The sequence below is a fragment of the Gopherus flavomarginatus genome, chromosome 5, assembly GCF_025201925.1.
Source record: "Gopherus flavomarginatus isolate rGopFla2 chromosome 5, rGopFla2.mat.asm, whole genome shotgun sequence".
In the NCBI taxonomy this organism is placed as follows: Eukaryota; Metazoa; Chordata; order Testudines; family Testudinidae; genus Gopherus; species Gopherus flavomarginatus.
Window position 1 is genome coordinate 46,959,647 of NC_066621.1, and position 23,927 is coordinate 46,983,573.

Consider the following 23,927-nt stretch of genomic DNA (forward strand, 5'->3'; position numbering starts at 1 on the left):
AGGCTGTGGCTAGATTGGAGTCCAGGATAGCTCCTATGAAGTCTAACCTCTGCGTGGGAACCAGAGTGGATTTTTCTATACTGATCATCAGGCCTAGACGTGTGAATAGGTCCTTGACGATGCCCACATGCTGAGTCATTTGTGTCTTGGAGGCCCTCGGATGAGCCAATCGTCCAGATACGGAAAAACGTGTATCCGACGTCAGCAGGCGACGACTACAGCTATATACTTTGTAAATACCCTTGGGGCTGTGGAAACGCCAAATGGCAGGATGGTAAACTGGAAGTGCTGACGGTTGGCTACAAAGCAGAGGTATTGCCTGTGTGGAGGAAAGATGGCGATGTGAAAGTAGGCGTCCTTCATATCGAGGGCTGCATACTAGTCTCCATGATCCAAGGACGGGATAATGGTCCCCAGGGATACCACGCGGAACTTCAACTTTATCATAAACTGGTTGAGTCCTTGCAGGTCTAGGATAGGTCTGAGATCACCCTTCGACTTGGGGATTAGGAAATAACGGGAGTAAAACCTCTTTCATCTATTGGTACCTCCTCTATAACTCCTATGGCGAGGAGCATACACACCTCTTGTAAGAGGAATTGCTCGTGAGAGGGGTCCCTGAAGAGGGACAGGGTTGGAAGGTGGGAAGGCGGGGTTGAAATAAATTGGAGGTGGTACCCATACTCCACCGTGTGTAGGACCCAGCGATCTGAAGTTAACTGGGACCACGCCGGGAGGAAGTAGGAGAGATGGTTGGAGAAGGCAGGAGAGGGATCCTGGCCTGTAACTGGTACGCTGCCCTTGGGCGCACCTTCAAAAGTTCCTCTTTGGTCCCGGTGGTGGTTTTGAGGGACCTTGATTTTGGCCCCCTTGGGGTCCTGACAGTCATCTGCGACCACCTCGGCCGCATCGCCTGCCAAAGTCCTGTCTTTGTCTAGGCACAGAATATGGGCGGTGAGGCTGGGGACAGAAAGACCTGCGTTGGGTCACCAGCGTATGCATACCGAGAGAGCGCATTATGACCCTGTTGTCCTTCAGGCTTTGCAGCCTGGGGTCAGTATTTCCCGAGAAGAGGCCTTTACCATCAAATGGCAAGTCCTGAATGGTATACTGCAGCTCCGGTGGGAGGCTTGAAACCTGAAGCCATGAGATGCGCCTCATGGCAACACCCGAGGCCAGAGTCCTGACTGCTGAGTCGGCTGCATCCAACGAGGCCTGGAGGGAAGTTCTGGCCACCTTTTTCCCTTCCTCCAAGAGGGCAGCGAACTCTTGGCGGGTGTCTTGAGGGAGAAGCTCCATAAACTGACCCACCGCCACCCAGGTGTTATAATTATAGCGGCTAAGCAAGGCTTGTTGATTTGCCACCCGGAGCTGTAGGGCACCTGCCGAGTACACTTTGCAGCCGAGTAAGTCCATTCGCCTAGCCTCCTTCGATTTCGGGGCTGGCGCCTGCTGGCCATGGCATTCCCTCTCATTAATAGACCTGACGACTAGTGAGCAGGGAGGAGGATGGACATACAAGTACTCGTACCATTTAGAGGGCACCATATATTTACACTCACCTCCCCTGGCCGCAGGAGGGATCGAGGCTGGGGACTGCCATATAGTATTGGGATTGGCCTGGATGGTCTGAATAAACGGTAGGGCCACTCTAGTGGGGGCATCCGCCGATAGAATGTCCGCTACCGGGTCCTCTACCTCTGGGACCTCCTCCACCTGGAGGTTCATATTGAGCGCTACCCTCCTTAGGAGGTCCTGATGGGCTCTCAGGTTGATTGGAGGAGGGCCCGAAGAGAGGATGTTCCTGCCACCGCCTCATCTGGAGAAGAGGAAGAGGAGATGCCGGCGATGAGCGGGTCCTGTGTGGCCTCTTGCTCTTGGGCGACCTCCTGCTCCAATGGAACCTGGGAGTCCGATGAGTGAACTGGAGCTTCCTCCGTAGCAGTTGGAGGGGGACGGCTAACCATCGCCTCTGGCACTCAGTGCTCTGATGAGACAGAGCAGGACGGAACTACTGGTACACCTTGGTCCTGTTGGTATGCCCAAAGTGTCCAGAAAGACCACTGATGGGGTCCTTGGTCCTGGGCCTCTTGGAAGACTCTGGTGGGCACTTCACAATCACGGTCCTGAGCATAAGAGTTGTCCGCATGGGACGACACTGATGCGTGTCTGGATGGCCATGGAGGTGCTGAAAAGCCCTGGGCAGAGTCTCTGTCTCTAGTGGACTTTGTTCTACTCGACACCGGGGACCGGTACCGGGAGGCATACTGGTACCGGGAACAAGATCAGGACCTGCGACCGGAGCGGTGCTGGGAGGTCGACCGAAATCTTGAGGCTCGAAGTCAGGAGCGGCTACAGGAGTCATGGTGCCTGGAGCGGTGCTGGAAGCAGGAATGGTGCCAAGAGTAGCGGGCCAGCGAACGGGATACTGACCGGTGCCACGAGTGTGACCGGTACCGAGGAGGAGAAGAACGGTGCTGGGACTGCAAGCGGCATCAGGAGCGTGAGTGCCAACGGGACCTGGAACGTCCGCGGGACCGTGATCGTGAACGGTGCCGCTCTGCTGTGCCAACAGAGGATGGTCTTATCAAGGTAGACTTGCCAATAGACTGTATTACCCACACCGGCGGTGCCGGGGGTTGAGGCAGCGTCAAGTGTCATGGCAATCAGATCTCTCGCCGTTGAGAATGTCTCCGGCGGGGATGGAATAGTAAGCTCAACCACGGCTCGCACCAGGGAGCTGACAGGCACCGGACTCGACGGCCCTTGTAGGACCAGAAATCGACGGTGCCGACGTCGTCGGTGCCACAGCAGGTGTCAGTGCCGGGCAATCCGACTTAGACGGGCTCTCTGGCTGCGGTGCAAGTGGCACGGAAGCAGCGATGCCGAGTCAACTTCGGTGCCAGCGACGGCCGGTGCTGAGAGGACTTGGCAGTACCGGCGCGGTCTGGTGCAGAGGAGGCAGTTCTGCCCACCGATTGACCAGCGCTCGGTGCCGAAGGCGGAGGGGTAAGAGCCGCCTCCATGAGGAGCTGCTTTAGCCTAAAGTCCCACTCCTTTTTTGTTCTCGGCATAAAAGCCTTGCAAATGCAACACTTATCTGTCAAGTGAGATTCCCCGAGGCACTTAAGGCAGGAGTCATGTGGATCTCCTGTCGGCATCGGCTTATGACAGGCCAAGCACGGTTTTAAACCCGGTGAACCAGGCATGGGCCCCGGCACCAGGTGCGGGGAAGGGGCTAATCCCCGAACCCCTCAACTATACACTAACTATGAACGATAAAAATTAACGAACTATATAACTTTGAACTATATACACAAAAAAATAACTAGAGAACTACGAGTAGCTAGGGAGGTGAAGGTCAATAAAACCGCACTCTACTGTTCCAATAACCGACACAGGCGACACCGTTGGGTCGGCAGGGGTATATATCCAGCGCCATAGCGGCGCCACTCCAGGGGGCATCCAGCCAACCTACCGAGTGTTGCTAGGGTAAAAATCTTCCGACGAACGTGCACATGGCGTGCGCACACCTAATTAGAATGGATATGAGCAAGCACTCGAAGAACTGCCACCACTCACCACAGCTGTACAGCACGCTGAGTTTAAGAGACAAGAGATGAAACCTGTGGGGCAGCTTAAAGCCTACTCTCAGTGCAAATGCTTTGTAGAGGCTGAGATTCAAGGCTAAGATTTCCAGAAGTGACTGTTGAGTGAGAGTGCCTGGCATGAGATACCTTAAAGGGGCCCAATTCTCAGATGGGTGCTTATCACCCAAGCTCTGAAAAATCCAGTCCTTTAAAACAGCTCTCAAGTTGGACACCCACAAATGAAACATTTTAAGTGTATGCTGGTGGCCCCGTTGCTGTCAAGGGTTCTTATGCACATGTTTAAGTGCTTTCCTCAATGGGACCCTAGCAACTCCTCTCCTGTTTACATATTGCTTTGCTCTCGAGGACAAATGCATCTTATCGACTGGTGTATGTACCTGGGTCTCCCACTGCGGGAAAGAGCACGCAGAGACTTCCAGCTTCAGGGAGGTGCAGGAAGAACATCTTTCTCCATTCTCTGTAGATTGGGAACCCCATAGTCTCCCTCTCCTGCCTTCTCCTAGTTCGAGGGGCCTCAGAAAGGACAGACGCATAAGAGGAGCAGAGTGAGAACCCTCATGTGGCTCCTCTGTCTACATAGTTCTTGGAGCCCCAGAGAATTTCCTAGTTGAGACACCAAAATCAGAGGATGACATCAGCTCTAATGATGGGGATGAGGCACAATCAGAAGAGACTCAGAATTCCCTTCAAGGTTTTTTTTGCATCTGAGACACACACAGCACGCCCCAAGCAGAACAAAACCAGGTCAGCTGCAACCTGGAGGATAATACAGCATCCTCTCGGCTGGTTTCCACTTGGAAGAGATCTTACAAGCATGAGGCCTGCTGCACCCAGCTGCCCATGGTAGACTCCTTGGCTGGACACAGTGAGGGGTAAAAAGAAGCTTTTCTTTTGTAAAGTCAAACAAAGAAACAAAAGCACAGAGGGAAATGCGGCAATAGCCAATCCCAGATCATGAGACCCCCCACATACACCTTAAAGTGCCCCCAGGATTTCAAGTACAGTCTCAGTCAGCCTTTTGTGACTGTCAGTGACTGGGACATACACAGCCATGCCTAGTGGTCAGAGCAGGAGCCAGGCCCAGGGGTTAGAGCAGGAGACGGTAACCAGGAACCAGAGCCCTGGGTCAGTCCAAGTGAGAAATCAGAAGTTGGAGCTGAGGGTCAGAGCTGGGTTACTTGCAGTGCGGCAAGGCAAGGCTGGGAACTCTGAGTTGCAGGACCCATTGCAGCCACAGGCAAATGCTTGGCACAGCCACTGAACTGCTCTGGGTTTAAGAGCCGGTCCGGTAACCCTTTTAACCAATCAGGCTGTCTACTACAGGCCTCCTGTGCTCATTAGGTTGCCTGGAGACTGGCTCTGCAGCAAACCGTGACTCCTGACACAATCCACATCTTTGAAGCAATTAATTTTTGCTGGTCACTCAAGGCAGGTTTACTGTAAGTCTGCAATTTTCTATGGAAAATAAAGATAGCCGGGTGCTCTGCGGATTGCAGTGTCACTTAAGGATAGGTTGTTTGGGGTCATATGGCATCTGCCATGATACAGGACGAGGACGCACAACCACCTTTATTTACGTATGTGCGCACTTTTTATCAGACAAGCAATGCTGACTCATGCAAATCCTGAGCATACTTCCAGCTAGGTAGCCACTGGCAGATCTACAGTTAAGACCTTCAAATTCAAACTGCCAGAGAAGATCTTCGCAGCTCCCGCAGTCAGACAAAGAAGAGAAGCTGCAATCACGTCACTAGGCTGGGCATCAGCCAAAGCCAATGTGTGTTTTAACAGCACTGTAGCTACACATACAGAACAACTAACTGTTCCAGCAAATATGACCTGTTCCATTAATGCAAGACCTCCAGGGCCACTTTCCTACACCATGTAAAACTAAATTCCAGACAACAGGCCCTTGGACTAGAATAAACCACCTCAAACATATGCCTTTGCAGAGTTTGCATGCTACTTACAATCCTTGTAATCACACATGCAGGAGTGGAAGTGCATTCACCTGCCATGCAGCGTGCAGCCTTGCCTTTCTACAAGATAGCAGTTTGTTATTCGTGTCTAGGTCTTGTACCAAGAGCTCGCCCAAGGTGCTGCTGATCAACAGCCCTGGAGTTCTTGATTTAGTCACAAACCAGGGGGCACAGGCTGAGCCATGTTAACAGGGCAGGGTGGATGCAGCTCACGCTGGCGCTGGCACTGCTGTCCCTTGCTCTGTGATTAAGCAGAGTAGTTCAGTCTGCTGGGTTGCCAGCCCTGCCTGACAAGCCTGGATTGCAGGGAAGGGGGCAGAGGAGACAGCATTTCCCCCCCAAAGGAATAGAGCTGCCTTGATGGAAAAATTCACCACAGCAAGCAGTTTGAGGAAAGGGATGAAACACAAGGTGAACAAGGGAGGAGTTGTAGGGGGCATACGCTTGGCTTCATGAACAGGGCAAAATGGTCCCTGTCAGTCATCTTATAGTTAACCATGGGTCTGTCATAGCTCAGAGAAGGTCCAGTGAATGGTAAGGCAGCAGCATGGGAAGAGCACTATAATGGACAAGCTCTTTTGATAGGTTGCACTCTCTCCATCCCAAGGCACTTAAGAGTTACAGGGCAAAAAGGATGCTATGCAGCAGCTTCTGCTGGTCCTTATGCTACCCAGGAGACATTACTGCCCATTCAGCCACCTCTTGCTTTCCATACATAATACAAGGACCTTCCAGACCTCATTCCATTTTAAAATCAGATCTAAATCTGAGCACCTCCCACAGACATGGGATAGTCAATATTCTGTAAGAGACAGCCTAGAAGAGCCCTCTTTCCACAGAGGAGAGGAGAGATATTCCCATCTCTCTAGGGACACGGGTGAACTACCCACCACCACCACCACATCTGGGCATCAACTGACACTTCCTGCTTTCGAACCAGGACTCTTCCCCTGCCCCCGAGTTCTCCAGCTGACTGGAAACACATTGCTCCAGAGCAAACGCCTCACTGCATTTCTTCCCTGGCCTAGACTCTCACTCCCCAACTCCAGCCAGCAACCACCCGCTGCTGCAGGGCAGGGCATGCAGCAGGCTGAGCCAGCACCTTCCCTTTCCCCCTCTCTCTTGAAGGGGGATCCAAGGACAGCATGGCAGAAAAACACCTACCTTAATCCACAAGGTCAGCACAAAAGGAAGAAACACCATTCAAATCTCACAGAGCTTCAAAGCTCATCCAGGGCCAGCAGGGACCGTTCACATTTCTCACACAGGCAGGACCAGCTCTGGTTCCCCAATAGCCTATTCATGCTCAAGGCTGTCACCTTGGCTGAGCATCAGAGTGGGTTGTGAAGGAGCTTTGCCAGCAGCAAAGACCGTACACAGTGCCTTTCCCCAGCACTGCAAGGGAAATGAGAAGAGGCAGGGGAGGGAGGGGCAACACGCACTGACTCAGCACGACAGCTCAGCCTCCGTATTTGGTGGTCTGGGACCTTTTATTTGAATGCAACAGATTAGGACTGAGTGGCATCTTCCGTACTTTATTCATTCCCAGCGGTATTTAACTGGGAGCACTGTCCAGTACAGCCCCAGAGTCCCTGTGCGATCCATTACTGTAGTGCATGCCATGGCACTGGGGCCAGGCAGCTGTTCATCACTTCAGGGAGTGTGTCTATAGTGTTATATCTGCAGTATTTCACAATGAAAATGAAGAGGGGCTGGTAGCACTGGCTACTATCAGGCACACAGTGGGAGTAAGGGCTCTCCCAACTCCCCATCCTGCTCTAACACAGCAGAGTCTTAAGTTAGATCCCTGCTGGCTATACTAGTCCTAGGCCTCTCTCAAGCAGAGCCTGCCAAAATCACTCCCCGCCACCCATTGCCTTGCATTTACGCCCATCACTAAACCACTAGGCAATTCATAGCCGAGACCACATGCAATTGGATTCTCATACCACCTAGATCAGACTCCAAACAAGCTATCCGGAGTCAAATGAGAAACTGCACCAGCTATTTCACTATCTCCAAGAAAGATTCCAAGACAGTTTGAGTTGGAATACGAAAGCTCGCAGCTAACTGCAGAAATGGAGCTTTTCCCCAAGTTAAAGCAGTGCCTGTCCCTGACACAGTATGCATTCAGGAGCAGCAGAAGTTACATGGAGAGGCCTCTTTATCCTAACGACAACAACCCCACACACTCTGATTCAACCACAGCACTGTCCACCTCCTCCTTTATGCAAGGGAGCCAGGAGCCTAAGAGAAATCAAAACTGGAAGTTCGCTCCCAAAGCTGCAGACAAAAGACCTACTACACTGCTGTACATGACTCCAAACACAAGTCACGTTAACCAGCTGCATCCCAGCCTATGCACTGCCTGGGGCTGCTTGTCACAACAAGTCAGATAGTCTCGGGGTGCATGGAAAAATCAAGGTACACTCCTTTCCTCTTCTATTCAAAGCTCTAGTGCCTTCATGGGTAGGATCCAGCCTTCCTAATGATGAAAGACTCAGGGTTAAACACTGATCTGCCAGGATGCTAGGTACATTGAAGTGTAGGCTTGCCAGAGGATGCTATTTCTCTGCCAGTCTCAACTGATCGCTCTCTGGATCACCTGGTTGAAGATACTCCAAGGGTAAATGGCTAGCAGCCCCAGGCCATTCATCCTTCCTTTCAACGTGATCCTTCAAACCGGTGAAGGCTCCACAGGCTTTGGGTGCCTCTGATCCTCAGATAACCCAACGTTAATAGCAAGTTAACAATCTGCAACATCTGGGCTCAGACCCAATGCAATCACAGCTCTGTCTCAACTCCAAGCTTCAGACTTAGCTACTTGGAACAAGGAAAGATTCTCTCTCTGTTTGCACATAGCACAGAATAGCCACAGCTACTGAAAAAGAAACTTAAAATCTAAGGAAAAAAACCCCATGATGAGTAATTACAGAACTATTGGTTGGTGAATCATAATGTTCATACATGAGGATCCATAACTTCTTGTTCTGGGGTTAAGTCACTAAAAAGTCACATTACATAAAAGGCATAATGGGCCAGACCCTCAGCAGGGGTAAATCAGCATGGCTCCATTGAAGTCAATGAGCTACACTGATTACACCACCTGAGGATCTGGCCCTGTACATTATGTGGAGCTGATGAATTGAAGAATTGGTAATGGGATATGGACCTTTTCAGCTGTAGGTTTCTAGAGCAAATACAGCTCAGGTAGTCAGCGGTCAAGAGCTGTGACCCTATACAGGACTATTGTTTACTGGCTCATGTGAAATAGGAATCTAATTCCCAGGGGACGGACATCCACACCACAGAAGTCCCTACCACAGATGGCTCCCTTATCAGCAGGGTCAGAGAGGCCAAGGACTAAATGGGCCACAGACCCGGAACTGTCCCCTGGACTGGAGCAGCAATATCTTAGCAAAAACAAGCAGTAACTATTCAATGGATACAGGACTTCAGACTTCATAGCTATCAATTTGGCACCTTTCACTGGCACTAAGTTCACATGAACAAACATTAAATGAAGCCTGTTTTACTGACTTATGATCTTTACATACAAGTGAAGTAGCAAATGCCAATTATCGGAGAATCAAAATTCACTCCCTCTCCCCAGCTGCCAAATATCTTCAAAGAAATCAAACTCCATGAAAATGCAAAGCCACGAGCTGGTGCTAAGATTGGGGTCTGAGACCATCCAGAACTCGACTTACCACCTGCTCAAAAATATAATCATTACAAGGGTGGGAAGAGCAGAGGAGTGTCCAATATGGGCTTGAGAAGATGGGATCATCTCAGCAGTTACATGACCAGTCGCTGATGCTATGTTCCTGTGCAGATGTCTTCTGTGGAAATTCTGGCTGAGATTTGGGACTATTTCTGGGAGCTTCAATAAAACCCTCCAGGGAAAGGCTTTTCATTTTCAGTTCTAAAACACAGTGCACACAGAATGCCAGTGCTGGCTGAACTGGTTCAAAAATTAAATCACATTTAGAATAGCAAGTTGCCCAACTGCACATCACCAGGTTATTCAGAGCAGACCAGCCCCAGTGAGCCCACATCCTAGCACAAATCCCGTTCCAGCACTGCCAGTGGTGCAAGCCATCCACTCACCCATCTTTGGAGAGATGATACCGGAAGAAGTCATTGGCCGCTAGCTTGATGGCCTTTTCTGGTGTCACTAGAGTCAGGTTCACTGCAGCCCCTGGGAAAGAAACAAGAGGAAGGGAACACTGTAGCAGCAGGAAAGACTTGTTATCTAGACACATTCAGGAGTGCAGTGGATAAGCTTTAGTGGAGTTGAAGTCAAAACCGGGCTAGGAACAAAAGGGGAAAAGGTTTCAAAAGTGCCCAAGGGATTTAGACACACAAATGCCACTGAAAGTCAACAAATGGGCTCTTTTGAAAACCTCCCTGAAGCATCTCAGTTCCACTTTAAACAAACTTTTTATAATTCCCATGGCATTGGTGCAGCCCACCTCCCTCTCTCTCACAAATTATCCCACTGAAGTCAAAGGAAAGACTCCCACAGACTCCAGCAGGCTTTGGATCAGGCCGCCCAAGGAGGAAGGACACATTTTATTAGCCCTGCAGGCAGCCGTTAATGACGCTTCCCAGCTGGGAAGCATCAAGCCCCCCAGAACAAGACTGCCACACTTAATTTGCCTGCAAGTCAGATAACATGTACAGGCCAGGGCCTGATCCAAAGCCCACTGAAGTCCATAAGAGTCTCTCCAGAGACTTCAGTGGGCTTTGGATCAGGCCCTTGGTTAGGCGGTTGCACTTATATTTCCTTATTGTCAGTGTCATCCTTCCAGCAGCCTCCCACTGCGCTTCACTCCTTGTCTGTAAGACATCATATCAGAGTTCCCGGACCAGTCCCAACCGGAGCAAGGAGACTGCCTCCCTCTGAGCTGGTACATAAACTGCACTTCATACTCACTGGACTTAAGTATGCTATTATTGAGAGCAACAAATGGCAAATCCCTATATTGTGGCTGCCACAATGAATGGCATGCCCTGCTCTATCTTAGACTGACAGCTATGGAGACCAGTATTAGTGAAACACAGGGGCACCTTAACAGTATTTAAGTCACTCTGAAAGGGAAAATAAAACAGTTTTTGCTCAGGCCATGGTGCAGCAAGTTGTAATGTTTGGTTTGTTGCTTCAGAGCATTGAGCTTCCTAGAGACCTTTGTGTCAAAAGGGACCTCCAAGGGTCATGTTGTCCATTCCCATCCTGCACCAGGGCAGGATCGATCCCTAAGTCACCCTCAAGAGAGGGCACCCAGTTTAGGCCTGTAGTGGGTTGATCACCCTGCTCCGGCCCTAGAAGGATACAAGCAGCCCTGGAACAGCTGCAGCTCAAAGCTGGCTGATTGGGAAAGCAGCCACAGCTGTAGCTGGCTTAATAAGGGCCCAGCTGGCCCTTATAAAAGGGCAATGGGCCAGGAGCAAACAGACTCTAGCTTTGAGAGGGAGGGACCTGGCTGCAGAGAGCTGAGAGAGAGAAAGTACCTTAAGTGGAGCAGGGCTGGGGGGAAGGCCAAGGGAGCTGGGGAGCTCCAGCTGGGAAACCCCCCAGGCTGCGGCCCAGTGGAAGGCCAACTGGGGTTGCAGGGGGCAGCCCACGGGTAGGCAGAGGCGGCAGATCCAAACCCAACCTTGCCTATGATGAATGGCTTGCACTGCAGTCTGCCCCAGTGCGTGGGGGCAAGTTGGGGACTAGCAGTAAACTACGACTGAGGCGAGATGGGGGTAGTGGGTGGGGGTTCCCGAGTGGGGAGACCCAGAGACTGTGGTGTACTTCTAGAGGGCAGCACCCCAGCCTGAAAGGGGCACCGGGGTCCTAGAGGGACTCAGGCCAAGTAACAAGTGGGACACTTGCCTGCAGAGGGCACTCTGGAGGCTGGTGAGTTAATTCCCTGAATGACCAGCAGGAGGCGCTGCAGGGGTGAGTCACGCACCCTCACAAGGCCATCAGGCTCTCTGGCACCCACAATACTTGGGAAATGTCTCTCTCATTCACAAAGCATTTTACGGAACAAAGCCCTACCGCATGCCTGTGAGGAAGTGCTATCCCCATTTTAGGGATGGGGGCACCCAGGCAAAGAAAGGTCAAGGCCTATATTTTCAAAAAGATCCACTGATCTCAGGTGCCAAACCTGACATACCTCCTGATTTTCATAGGTAATGAGCACCTAGAAATTCAGCCAGAGTCAAATGAGAACTGCGGGTGCTCAGCACCTCTAAAAATTTGGCCCCATGTTTCTTATAGTGGGCACCCAAAAACCACATTGCAGAACCCAAAATTAGCAGGCACTTTTGGAAAATGGAAGCCCTCAAGAACTCACCCAAGGTCACAGAGTGAACTAGGGTCAGAGCTGGGACCAGAACTCTGGAATCCCTGGCTCCAGGTCCTGTGCTCAGGCAACACCTCTCTCCACACTATGAAAAATCATCCCTGTAAGCAAAGAGCTTTCACTGGTTCCTGCCAGATAGGACATGCTTACGAGCCTCTCTCCAGCTACCATGAGTCTATGTTCGCAGGCAAAATCTTAAACACCTTCCTGGCAAGAGACAGGCCTGGTCTACACTTGGGGGTGGGGGGGTGTCGTCGATGTAAGATACATCAACTTCAGCTACGGGAATACCGTAGCTGAAGTTGATGTATCTTATTCCAACTTACCTCCCATCCTCACGGCGCGGGATCAATGTCCGCGGCTCCCTGTGTCAACTCCGCTACCGCCGCTCGCTCCGGTGGAGTTCCGGAGTCGACAGGAGTGAGTTTGGGGATCGATATATCATGTCTAGATGAGACGCGATATATCGATCCCTGAAAAAAAATCGATTGCTGCCCGCAGATATGGCGGGTAGTCTGGACATACTCAAAGAGAGATCAATCTCTTCACTTCACCTCATCAATGAGCAACCATCAGATGGCAGTAACTTCCACAAGCATTACATCCAGGAGATCCTGAGCCAGGTCTCTCTCACTCTTACTGAGACTCTTGCAACCTCCTCGTGAGGCCAGACATTGGTTCAATCCCAGGGGCGAGTGTGTGATCAATAATTGCAAACTTGACCTTCTGGTGACACACACCTGACCCCCACCACTGATGCATGAATGTTTTCTCTTGGATTTCCCTAGTGCCGCTCCCCAGAGTAAAACAGGGCAGCATGTTCACAAGGCCCCATTCTCAGATGTGTGCGCCTAAGGTAAGTTCCTATTTGAGTGCCCAAATGCAAGAGCTGGATAATTAACCAAGTTAAAAACAACAACAACAACAACACACACACACACACACACAGAGTGTTAAGAGGAGATTCTTGCAGCTGAGAAATACACCTCCTCACCTCCCACCCTATGTCACTAAATAACATTACCTAGATAAAAGAAAGAAAACCAAATAGCCACCTCCCAATTTAATATCTGTGCAGATGCTTTGGGGGAAAAAAACTGAATGACACCAGAAGGTGGGAAATGGGAGAGCGCTGACAAACGTGGAAGCCCTCAAACTAATGAGGGTGTTTCAGATCAATATTATCTCCCAATCTCAAATCAATTGGAAGAAAACCCCCACTACATGTAAAAAATTAATAGACCTAGGATTTCTGCTAAACCTTTGACATTTTCAGCAAAGCTGCTTAAGAGACTATAGATAATCCTTGTTCTCAGTAATCCACAAGACCTTCCAAATCACCACAGGAGGAAGAAATTGAGGACTGCAGCAACCTCTACAGTACCCAAATATGCCATCCCCCACAAAATATTTTGCATATCCAGAATACACAGATGTTTTTTCTAACCCAAGTTAACTCGTTGGAGCTGTCCATGGACTATAAATAAAGCAACAGGATCTCTACGGGTATGTCTGCACTGCATAGTAAACCCGAGTCTGTGTGACCGGTGCCTGCAAACCCATTCTTTCCAAGCTCACCTTTGAGCAACCGCACTGCATTGCTATGCACAACTCATACCCATACCAGCACATCCATGCAGTGGTACACAGACATGCCACTCTAGGGATTAGTTCATGGTGTACTGTGGAAAAAAAACTTGACAGCAAAGGATTGGGAGGCAGGATAAACCACTACCATAAAACAAAAAGGTTTTTAAAAAAAACAAAAAAACAAAAAAGAGGTGAGAAATCCCATAAACTTCAGCATGCAATTAAGAGTAACTGCCCGACCCTTTCGTAGCCCTAATAAATCTTTTATGTGGGCCTTCCATTTACAAAATCCTCCAGCCTTTGTTATAAAATATATTTTATCATAAAATCCTGTGTCCTAGCAGCAACATGCAAAGTGCTCCAGAGGTCAAGTTGCCTTTTTTTTTTTTTTTTTCCTAAAATAAAAATAATCACTGATCCAGGATCAAGGCTTAGAAATATACTGGTCCTGAAAAATGTTTGTATTAGTCCTAAGAGTATCTAGCCCTCTCGGGTCACTAGGTGCAACTGTACAAAGCAGTGGTTTCCAGAGCTAGAAAAGAGAGATAGTGGCCATTAAAATCAAATCCCAAGTGAAGTGACACACAAGAAAGCATGATGGTAATCGGAACGATGGGTATTTCAGTCTGAGCTTTCATGATCTGCCAGAGTTCAAAATTAATACTGTAAACCATTGAACAGCTGAGATTCCCACAACAGTCTTAACGCCCACATGACTGTGACTCAGTAGTTACATACCTGATGTTTTATGATCAGAAAAACAAAAAACTTAGCAAGAGGTATGTAAATCCAGCTCAGCTTTCCCACCAGCAGTGTTTTTTGGGTAGGCATGTTATACTGGAGTGGCCTTGCTTTGGATTCAGCTTGCAGGGTTTCATATTTTGGGAAGTCTGACATTCTGTTGCATGCAGATATTATGTGAATGCAACAAGGTGAAAGAACTTGGATGAAGTGGAACATCTGAAGACCTTCCAGCAAGGAAAATTAAGGGTAAAAAAATAAACTCAAACCAGCTTGGTACTGCAGAACCAATACATTACGTGCAGCTGGGTGATCCAGGGAAGTCAGAGGAGAGTAGGGTGTTGCCATACATGCACACCTCTGCTGCATTCTCCTTGGGAAAGGAGAGGGCAGAGGGTGAGCAATATAAAAATAGCCACAAGAATATAAATAGCATACGTTAAGGCAATGTTTTTTGGACATGACCTCAGCAGCCTGGAATAGTTTTGGCAGGTATCATGCAAGCCAGGGGACGCCACGGAGGGTATTCTTAGCAGGAGTCCCAGAAGGCTGTCCAGTTTGCATGTGGAAGACTGAAGCACTATTGTCATGCTGCAGTTTGGAGACAGCTTGGCACAGCGACAGCATCATGCTCAAAGTCCAAAGTGACTCAGGAACACAGCAGGCTGGGAGGCACAGCATGGGCTTATCTGACTAGCTGCCAAGAATTCTACCGGGATCCAAAGAAGGCCACATGTTAGAGTGTATGTGAGCAAGTGGAATTCCACCTTCCTTTTTGTTACAGTGAAGGACATATGTAACAAACAAAATCAATAGGCTTGGATCAGACCATTGGACCCCTTAACAAAAATGTTGGGTTCTCCTTGTAACAGGTTACACAGCTACTTCTGGGTCAAAGAAGTCACAGCGCACATCTGTCCTGTGATAGATCACATGGAAACTGCTCTGATAATAAAGGCTCCTCTTACCTCTCTAGCTATATTCGGTACTTTTACGCCCTGCCCCCACCATCACCACATCACAATATTCAATGCACTTATCCTCCCAATGCCCCTGCGTGGTAGAGTGCAGTGCTATTACCCCTGTATTACAGATGGGGAATGGCAGCACAGAGACACTTAGGGTATGTACATCACAGCAGCACAACTATGGCACTACAGCTGTGCTGCTGTAGTGTAGATGCTTCTTGCAGAAGCGATTTTTCCAATCACTATAGTTAATCTGCCTGTCCGAGAGGCAGTAGCTGGAGCAAGAATTCTTCTGTCGAGCCAGCTGCATCTGCACTAGGGGATAGATCAGCCTGCGTCGCACAGGGTGTGACTTTTTCACAGCCCTGAATGATGTAGCTAGGTTGACCTACGTTTTAGATGTGGGTCAGGCCCCGGTGACTTGCCCAAAGTCATCCAGTAAACAACTGCAGCAAGAAAGCAGCCCAGACACTGCCATAATATTTGTCCTGTTGGTAGAGCTGGACTGAAGCATTGTTTAAAGTCAACAAAGCCACCTGTCAGAGCCCCTTGTCATCCTGCAGCTCCTGTTTTTCTCCTACATAGGACCCTGCTGTTCAGTCAGGGACTGAGAGATACCAGCAGTAAACACCATGCTTTTGAGCACAGCCGGATGTGGCAGGCTGGATGATTTAGGGATTGGCAAGGAGAGGATATGGAGCCTTTCGCCCTAACTCAGATTGGGAGTAACAGGAGTCCACCTCCTGTGCTGGCTGCTCCTACGCACACAGGAGAGGGTTAGTAGGGCATTTTGGGTTTGGAACAAGGGGCTAGATTGCTCTAAGATGGTGCAGGGGAACGTAAAGCTATTTGACACTCCTTGCCCTCTTTCAGTTGTTTCCACTCTGGTTGAATTCTCCCCTTAACAGAGGCAGAGCTAAGCCCCCAGCTGCGCTGACCATGCTCCATCCATGGCCACACTGCTCCCATGCAAACCTGTAACAGAGGGGAAGCTGTAGCCATTTCTCAACACCACTACCTCCTACTTCCAATCAGTGAACACTCTGCCACCGGTGGCCTACAGCATGGCTAGCAGTGGCCAAATCCAGGCTTAGACTGGGGGCGAGTTTGGGCCTGGTATGTTTCTGCATGGTTTTGATAGGATGATGATGACTTCTGCGTGTTTTTACATCTGATTTAAAAAAAATAATAATAATAATACACAGCTTTGTTAGAGCTGGATCCAGTTAGCTCTGACATCACCCTGTTTGCTGCAATGTATTTACCAAGGATACAAAGCACCCTAGAAATCCAGCCCTTGGAGATGCGAATATCATTTGCTTTGGAATATTTCTTTAAAATCAAATTTGCTAAGGTTCTGTTAGGTTAATGGCCTCCCTGTCTATGCACTGCTTCCAAAGCCACCACCACCACCACCACCAGCCAATCCGTAACCAGAATCCAACCCGCCGCCCCCTTTTCCTCCCATCAATAACCTGGGTCAGAGAATGCTGCTCTCAGCAGCCAATCCACTGTTCTTATTATATCAAACCACAGTATTCCTGTTTCCCTGGTAACCTAACAAAGAACTGGCAAGATATAGCATGCCCAGGAGCCGCAAAACTCAAAGATTTCTGGAGTCCCACTAACAAAGGGAGCGAGGATTCACTTAATCAAGTAATCCGAGAACCTGTTCTTTATCTGTACCAGTGAATAGATACTATGATGATTACAAATATTTCTGAGGTATTTATATAGCACCATATACTTGCAGCTAGATACCAGTTATAGAGTTTAAGACTATACAGGCCCACCAGATCACCTAGTCGGAGATCCTGTACATCACAGGCCCCCAGCACCACCTAAGACCTGCACATGAAACCCTACAACCAGAATTAGAGCAATGTATTATCGTGCACAGGAGACTAAGCTATTATGTGCCACAGGCGGAGAAAAAAAAAGGGACAGAGGTGCACCAATGTCCAATGGCAGTGAATTGATTGAGATACAGCCAGATAATCCCAGCAAGTGACCTGCATGTCATGCTGCAGAGGAAGGCAAAACCCAATCCCCCACCCCCTAAGATCAGTGCCAATCTGACAGGGGGGTGGGGGGGGAATTCCTTCCTGACCCCACCTATGGCGATCAGTTAGACCCTGAGCATGTGGGCAAAAAACCAGCCAGCTAGCATCTGAGAGAGAGAATCCTGGGTGCCATGTCAGATCACTGGCCCATCCTGTGCAGTGTCTCACCTCTAGCAATGGCCATCCCTGATGCTTCAGAGGAAGGAAACCACACACACAATCCCTTCCTGACCCTTGCAGGTGACCAACTAAAGCCCAGAAACACGAGCTCTAGGAACATAAGAAACTGGAAGGCCGCAGAATCTTGCCCTTCTCATCACAAGCAACCCCAGCATATAATCCCACTGCCAAATTTGTCCAGCTTTCTGTTAAAACAACGTAAATTGTTTGGCCCCACAACTTCTAGTGGGAGGCTCTTCCACAACCTGACCCCTCTGATAGTCAGGAACTTTCTTATTTCCAGCCTGAATTTGTTCATAGCCAGTTTAGAACACATGCTAAAAAGCTCACCAGAGGTCACCCCAGCTCCAACCTTGGGCTCTGGTAAATTTTAGTCCTTCAAAACCCCAAACTGGGTTTCCCCCGCAGTTACAAGTTCCTCCGTCTTAAATCCACAGCTGGGCAGATCAGCCATTTCTTTATACAGCTTGGGCCTTTGTTCTTGGCCTTCTGTAATAGGTAATCAGCAGACAGACAGATCTCTCCTCTGGGCTGGGTTTTTGCATAACCGGAGTTTGGGAATTTGCATTAACCTCTCCCAAGTGGATTTCCTGAGGAATCCCTAAACGCTTATAGTCCCAAAAGTCCATACTTAACCAGCACATTTTCAGTATGGTCTTTTGAACTCCCAAGTCTCTCCCGACACACCCCCCACCGAGAGGTTACATACACTCCAGGCCCATAATAATACATAAACTTTATCCTTGGAAGACCTTATTTGGAAACTTCAGGAAACCGCCATAGCTGTCTCAGTCTGCCAGAAAATCTCCAAGTTTTATGTATAAAACAAAGAAGTAACATTTGTCAGTGGAGTTCTCTCTAGAGGTGATTTGCTTGTGGAACCTCACTGCCAATTATTGAGGCCAAGAGAAGATTGGGACATACTCACTTCCTTTGTAAAATGCTCTGAGACCTATTGATGGAAAGCATTACATGAGAGCTAGGTATTATTTGTATGGACAACGAGACCAGCCAGTAGTTATAATAGTAAATATAACAAAACAAGGGCTTAGGAAGGGATATAAACCCATTTGTTTCTGGACATGAACCAACCTCTCAGTTTATGGGCATTAGGAGGAATTTTCACTGTGGACATATTACCCCATAACTCCCTTCCTCTGAAGCATCTGGCACTGGCCACTGACACAGACAGGGTACTGGACTGGGTGAATCAGAGAATCTAGTCAGCCTGGCAATACCCATGTTTCTGTATATTGAGCCCTCGGTTTTTAGCCGAGACTTTTTCCAAGGTTTTTCAATCAATCAATTAATCAGTTCAGGGCACCTCTAATACCTCACTCCATAAAGAGAGGCAAGTGGCTTTGTTTTTATTTCACCTGCAGTCACAACAGTGTTTCAGGCTAGGACGGATGAGTCAGATGCTGCACTTCTGCTCTGCCTCCAGCCCTTACCTCTGTACATGCCGAAGTAACCTTCCGACCGGATTGTCTTAATGAGGCAGTCAGACCTGCAAACAAGAGACACAGATAAAACCTCAGGAGTTCAAAGGTGGAGAGGGAGGAATCTAATCAAGCAATCTGCATTTACAGTTTGTCAGCCAAAGTCCAGGCAGAGAGGAGAAGAGCCTCAGCCATGGACACCATTGTGAGAGCCCCAGTAGCACTTCTGTCCTTGGCACACAGGGGCTTTGAAATACTGGCTCACCTCGTACACAGAAAACAAATTTGCTTTCTACAAATTCAGAAGGGAAAAATGTTAATTGGAGGAGCTGCTCGTTAACCAGATGGGAGCCCCAAAACAATAGCGCAACATGTTTCAGTGATCAGATCTGCTCAAGGAAGGAAAATAAAGAACTGGGTTTGAAGCTGAAGTTTTGCACAGCCACCCTAACCTGCCTTGTCACTTTAATGAACTCAGGATGTTGGGGGCTGTTTTCAAAACTAGTGGAAAATTACTGCATAGGGCCCAATCCAATGCCTAATGAAGTCCATGGAAAGAATTCCATTATCTACAGTGGATTTTGGATCAGACTCATATGCACTGAGCAAAAACTGCATGTCTCAGGTGTATCTTGTTTCCCCAATAACACAAGATCCACATGCACTGTGACCTGAACCCAAAAAGCCTCCCAGGCTCCCTGTTAAGAATAATCCACTATCTCCTGCTGCCACTGAAATCAATGGCTATTTGGTCACTGACTTCAGCAGGAACAGAGCCAGACCTCAAACTTCCACTGAGTGGATCTCTAGGAACTGAGGAGGGTCATCTTCAGAGCTATCTTGAAAGAACTTGGAAAGCCATAAACCGACTACCCCTCTGTGCAACAAGCCAGTATTAACAAGGGACAATACTATCCTATCCGCAGCTTCACGACCCCTTCCCAGTAAGTCAGATTGGCATTAGATAGTGGCAAGTGTAAACGTGTTACTGGTTGAGTTTAAATGTCACTCTGTGTTTATTTCAAGCCTGAACAAATAAGACACCTGTGCGTGTTCGCAGCCCCACTGTGCTAGGCGCTGCTCACACACACAGTAACAGGCAGCCTCTGCCACAGAGAGCTTGTAATGAGAATAGATGAAGCAAAGGAGATATGGTTATCCCTATTTTACACTTGGGAAATTGAGGCAGGGGCAGATTAAATGGCAATTTCACAGGGGCAGTCTATAGCAGAGCAGAGAGTTGAACCCAGCTCTTGATTCATAGGCCATGTTTTGACCATAATCCCAGCCTTCTTCCCAGCTCTGGTGTAAGAGAATGCACTGCTTCTAGGGGTGAAAAAATTAATATAATGCAAGACACACAAGTAAAAATACACCCAGCAGGGACCTTACCTGTGGAGTTTCAGCCTGGGCTAGTTATTTATTTATTTATTTATTTTAATTACAGCTCCTTTGGATGGCTGATTTTACAAGAGTTAAACTCCGAGAAATGCTGATGTCACCATAAGTGTGTGTTGAGGGCAGGGAAAGTTGAGAATTCCACCCAGCCAGATCAGGAAGTCCCAGCTGAGCCCGTCTGGGCAAGGCAGTACTTACATGCTGGTGTACATCCGCTGGCCATTTTGCTGGTTCTGCAGGCGAGTTTTTGCCAAGTCAATGGGAAATACACAGGTAACTCCAATCAGCCCAGCTATCCCTCCATTGATCAGCTTGGCAGGTAAACTGCAGAGGGAAGAAAAAACAGACAGATGCATTGGCAACAAGATATCGAAAGGGAAAGAGGAATAAAGAACGAGGACCTTCACCAGGAGTGCTATGAGCTGAAATAAACCAAAGCTTCTCACAAGCAAATAATCACAATATATTGCACTTGGCGCTTTCCACTTAACACACAAAGTGCTCTGCTGCGGGTATAACTGGTCTCATTTTACAGATAGGGAAACTGACGCATGGAATCCAAGCTCAAATACTGACTCAAGAATGCCTGGGTCCTACACACAAGGCACATTACCATGCTCTAGCCACTAAGAAACAATGAGGGGGAATAGTTTTGAGGCATTTTCAGCCGTCATATTGCAGGAAGTGGTCACAAAGTACTGGGATCCTTCCAGCTCCACAGGGGAAGGCTGGCTTTGTGGGTGAGGCCCAGAGTGGGATTTTGAAGATCTGGATTCGATACCCTGCTCTGCCACAGACTCCTCGTATGATCCTGGGCAAGTCATTAAATCTCTGACAGATGGGGAACTGAGGCACAACTAGGAAGGATTATCATCCCCACTTCCTACTCTTTATCCCTTGTCTGTTTAGACTGTCTCACGCTCACCATGTGTGTGTGCAGCACCTAAAACAATGGGACCCTGATCTCTGTGAAGGCCTCTAGATGAGACCATAATACAAAAAATAAACATTATATATAGCTGCTGTTCAACGCTGCCCCCTTTGTGTGACCTTTTGTTGTAGACTTGGGGAAACCTAGTCATGAAATCTAGAACCCACCAGCAGATGGGAGGAGGTAGGACTAGAGAGTCTGTGCCTTTCCTCTTTGCCTTCTCTGTGCACTGAATGCTCATCACTTCTGTCCTCCAGCACAGAAGATCGAGCAGAACTCCCATCCAGGTTTGGCTCTTGTTGCTTCTGACCAGCCAGCAGGTGGCACTGCTGAGCCATACAACACTCCCCACTGAGCTGTGGCTTCAGGTGGTTTGGGATTCATTCAGAAACCCAAAAGCGGCTAAGTGAGGTAAAGCCTTTGCCAGATAAGCAGAAAACATGCTCCACTTTTCCAGACAGCTGCCAGAAAATAGAGCCATGGGCCCAGATTTGGGGAAATCCACCTGCTTTGGCCCAGGATTCAGGGAAATACTTGCCCAGGCCCACTAATAGAAACATTGGGAATGAAAGTTCAGGGTGCAAGGCTTTCTATAGTCACTCAAGAGCCAATGCCCTGTCAGACCAATGGGGTCAGTGTAGACTGACCTCGTTTAAAGGATCTGATGTCTCACTAACCATTAGGATTAGAAATGAATGTTTTACAACAGCAGAGGAAAGCTGGCATCAGACATGCACCTAACCAGTGATTCATGACAGGTCAGCCGCTAACATCATGTGGGAAAGACCAGTGCAAAGGAGCTTCGTTGGCAGGCTAGCCCTACATACTTTCAGAACCAGTAAGACATTTCAAACACAGCTCCTGTGTTCAGAGAAGACTCTGTGCATGCGAGGAATTAGATTCCGGATATATCAATCAGTGACACAACAGTCAGTGGAGCCACATAGAGGTTAACCTGAGTGCATGTGGATACGGAGGAGTGAGATTACACATAGCAAAGAAAACGGACAAAAGCAGTCTGTATTGTGGAGGGGGTCTGACTTGAGCTTTTTCACCCGCCTTTTTTATTTCTAAGCCGCTCTCCCTGGTATCTATGTGCACCTCAGTTTTAAAGCCGATCTACCAGTCTGCTTAGCGAGGGTCCAGCACTCTTTCAATTACTTGGAATATCCGACATTTAAAAACCTAATGAATCACTGATGTCAGAGACAGAGGATGCCTATTAGATCCTTCCAGGGCTTTCTGTCCAGCAAAGGGCAAAATACAGACCCTTGAACAGAGGATAAACCAGCTATTAAACTGATGACTGATAAGCACTCCTGATCACAGCTAAACAGACCAAGAAACAACCAATCCCGCGTGGCTGCCTCAGAGGCCCCTCCCTTCTGAAGAATAAAGGACAGTGCACACAGGATGCCAGCAGGCAGGGCCATCAGCGGTGCACTGCTCTGAACGGAGGAAGTGGAAGGGATAAGTTGCTGGAGCGAAGCAAGGGGAGGAGAAAGGTCTATTAACTCCTCCGTTGCTCAGATGCATTCCAGAGGGCTCAATAATGGATGAAGGCTGCCCGACAGCAGAGACCAGGCTTCAGAAGCTGTCCAGCTACAGGTATTCTGGAAGGTCTGCCTCTCTGCTACAGGCCTGATGGAAACCCTCTGAGGGCTGGTCCAGACTAGGGGGAGGGAAAATCAATCTTAGATACGCAACTTCAGCTACGTGAATAACGTAGCTGAAGTCGAATATCTAAGATCGGATTACTCACCCGCCCAGATGGCACGGGATCGATGTTCGCGGCTCTCTGTGTCGATTCCGGAACTCCGTTGCGGTTGATGGAGTTCCGGAATCAATATAAGCGCGCTTGGGGATCGATATATCGTGTCTAGATTAGACGCGATATATCGATCCCCGAGCAATCGATTTTAACCCGCCAATACGGCGGGTAGTCTGGATGTGGCCTGAGACTAAGGCGGTCCAGGGCATGAAAGACAGTATGTATGTGTGTTGGAGGGACCTCATGGTAAAGGCCTCAGAGCAGCGTATAGAAGGAAGTAACCTTGGCTTTCTATACATGCACAGCGACATGACTATAAAACTTTTGCAAAGCTAAAATCCCTGGGAGGGATTCCAGGGCTGGAAAGGTGCATGTGACAGGAGAGGTGTCCCAATAGGAAGAGTCAGACTCCTATATAAAATCCTAGGGCTGCGGTGAGGAGGGAAAATAAGGGTTAAATGCCCTCTAGGCCCTGCCTCTCCTACCTTTCACCCCATAGATCAGACAGGTGGACCTGAGCCATTTCGTGGCACTTTTTGTATGGGACAATACAGCGTCATTCTGGAAGGGCACTCAACGTTGTAGAGCACAGCTGTTCTCTTGGCACTAGATTTTCAGCTGAACCTCAGCCCCCATTCTGTGTTTACATGTACTCTCCTATTGCCTCTACAATAAATCAGAGGTGCAAACAGAAAAATCAATAGTTCGACATTTTAACTCTCCCATTTGCAGAGCCACAAAGGAAGCTGAACATCTTGCATCTACAATTTCCAACATGTGCACTCAAAAAAAAAAAAAGAAAAAAAAAAAAAGAAGGATATATAAAAACTAAAATGCATTCACAAAGCAGAGGCACCTTTCAAAGTTTTAGTTTCCTGAGGAAGACACTCTGTTGCC

At 48.5% G+C, this 23,927-nt stretch overlaps 1 protein-coding gene across 6 annotated transcripts in view; it reads right to left on the bottom strand.

Moving 5' to 3' along the window:
• Positions 1-23,927, bottom strand: part of SLC25A22 (solute carrier family 25 member 22) — a 134,974-nt gene that overhangs the window by 65,391 nt on the left and 45,656 nt on the right. For all 6 annotated transcript variants that reach the window (XR_007774384.1, XM_050952944.1, XM_050952943.1 and 3 more), the window contains exons 3-5: positions 20,527-20,652; positions 18,943-18,998; positions 9,701-9,791 (exon numbers count right to left, since the gene is read on the bottom strand). Coding sequence is in view for 5 of the 6 variants with exons in the window: in XM_050952944.1 (XP_050808901.1) it covers positions 9,701-9,791; positions 18,943-18,998; positions 20,527-20,652 (273 nt within the window). In the remaining variant the exon portion in view is untranslated. The remainder of the gene's footprint in view (positions 1-9,700; positions 9,792-18,942; positions 18,999-20,526; positions 20,653-23,927) is intronic.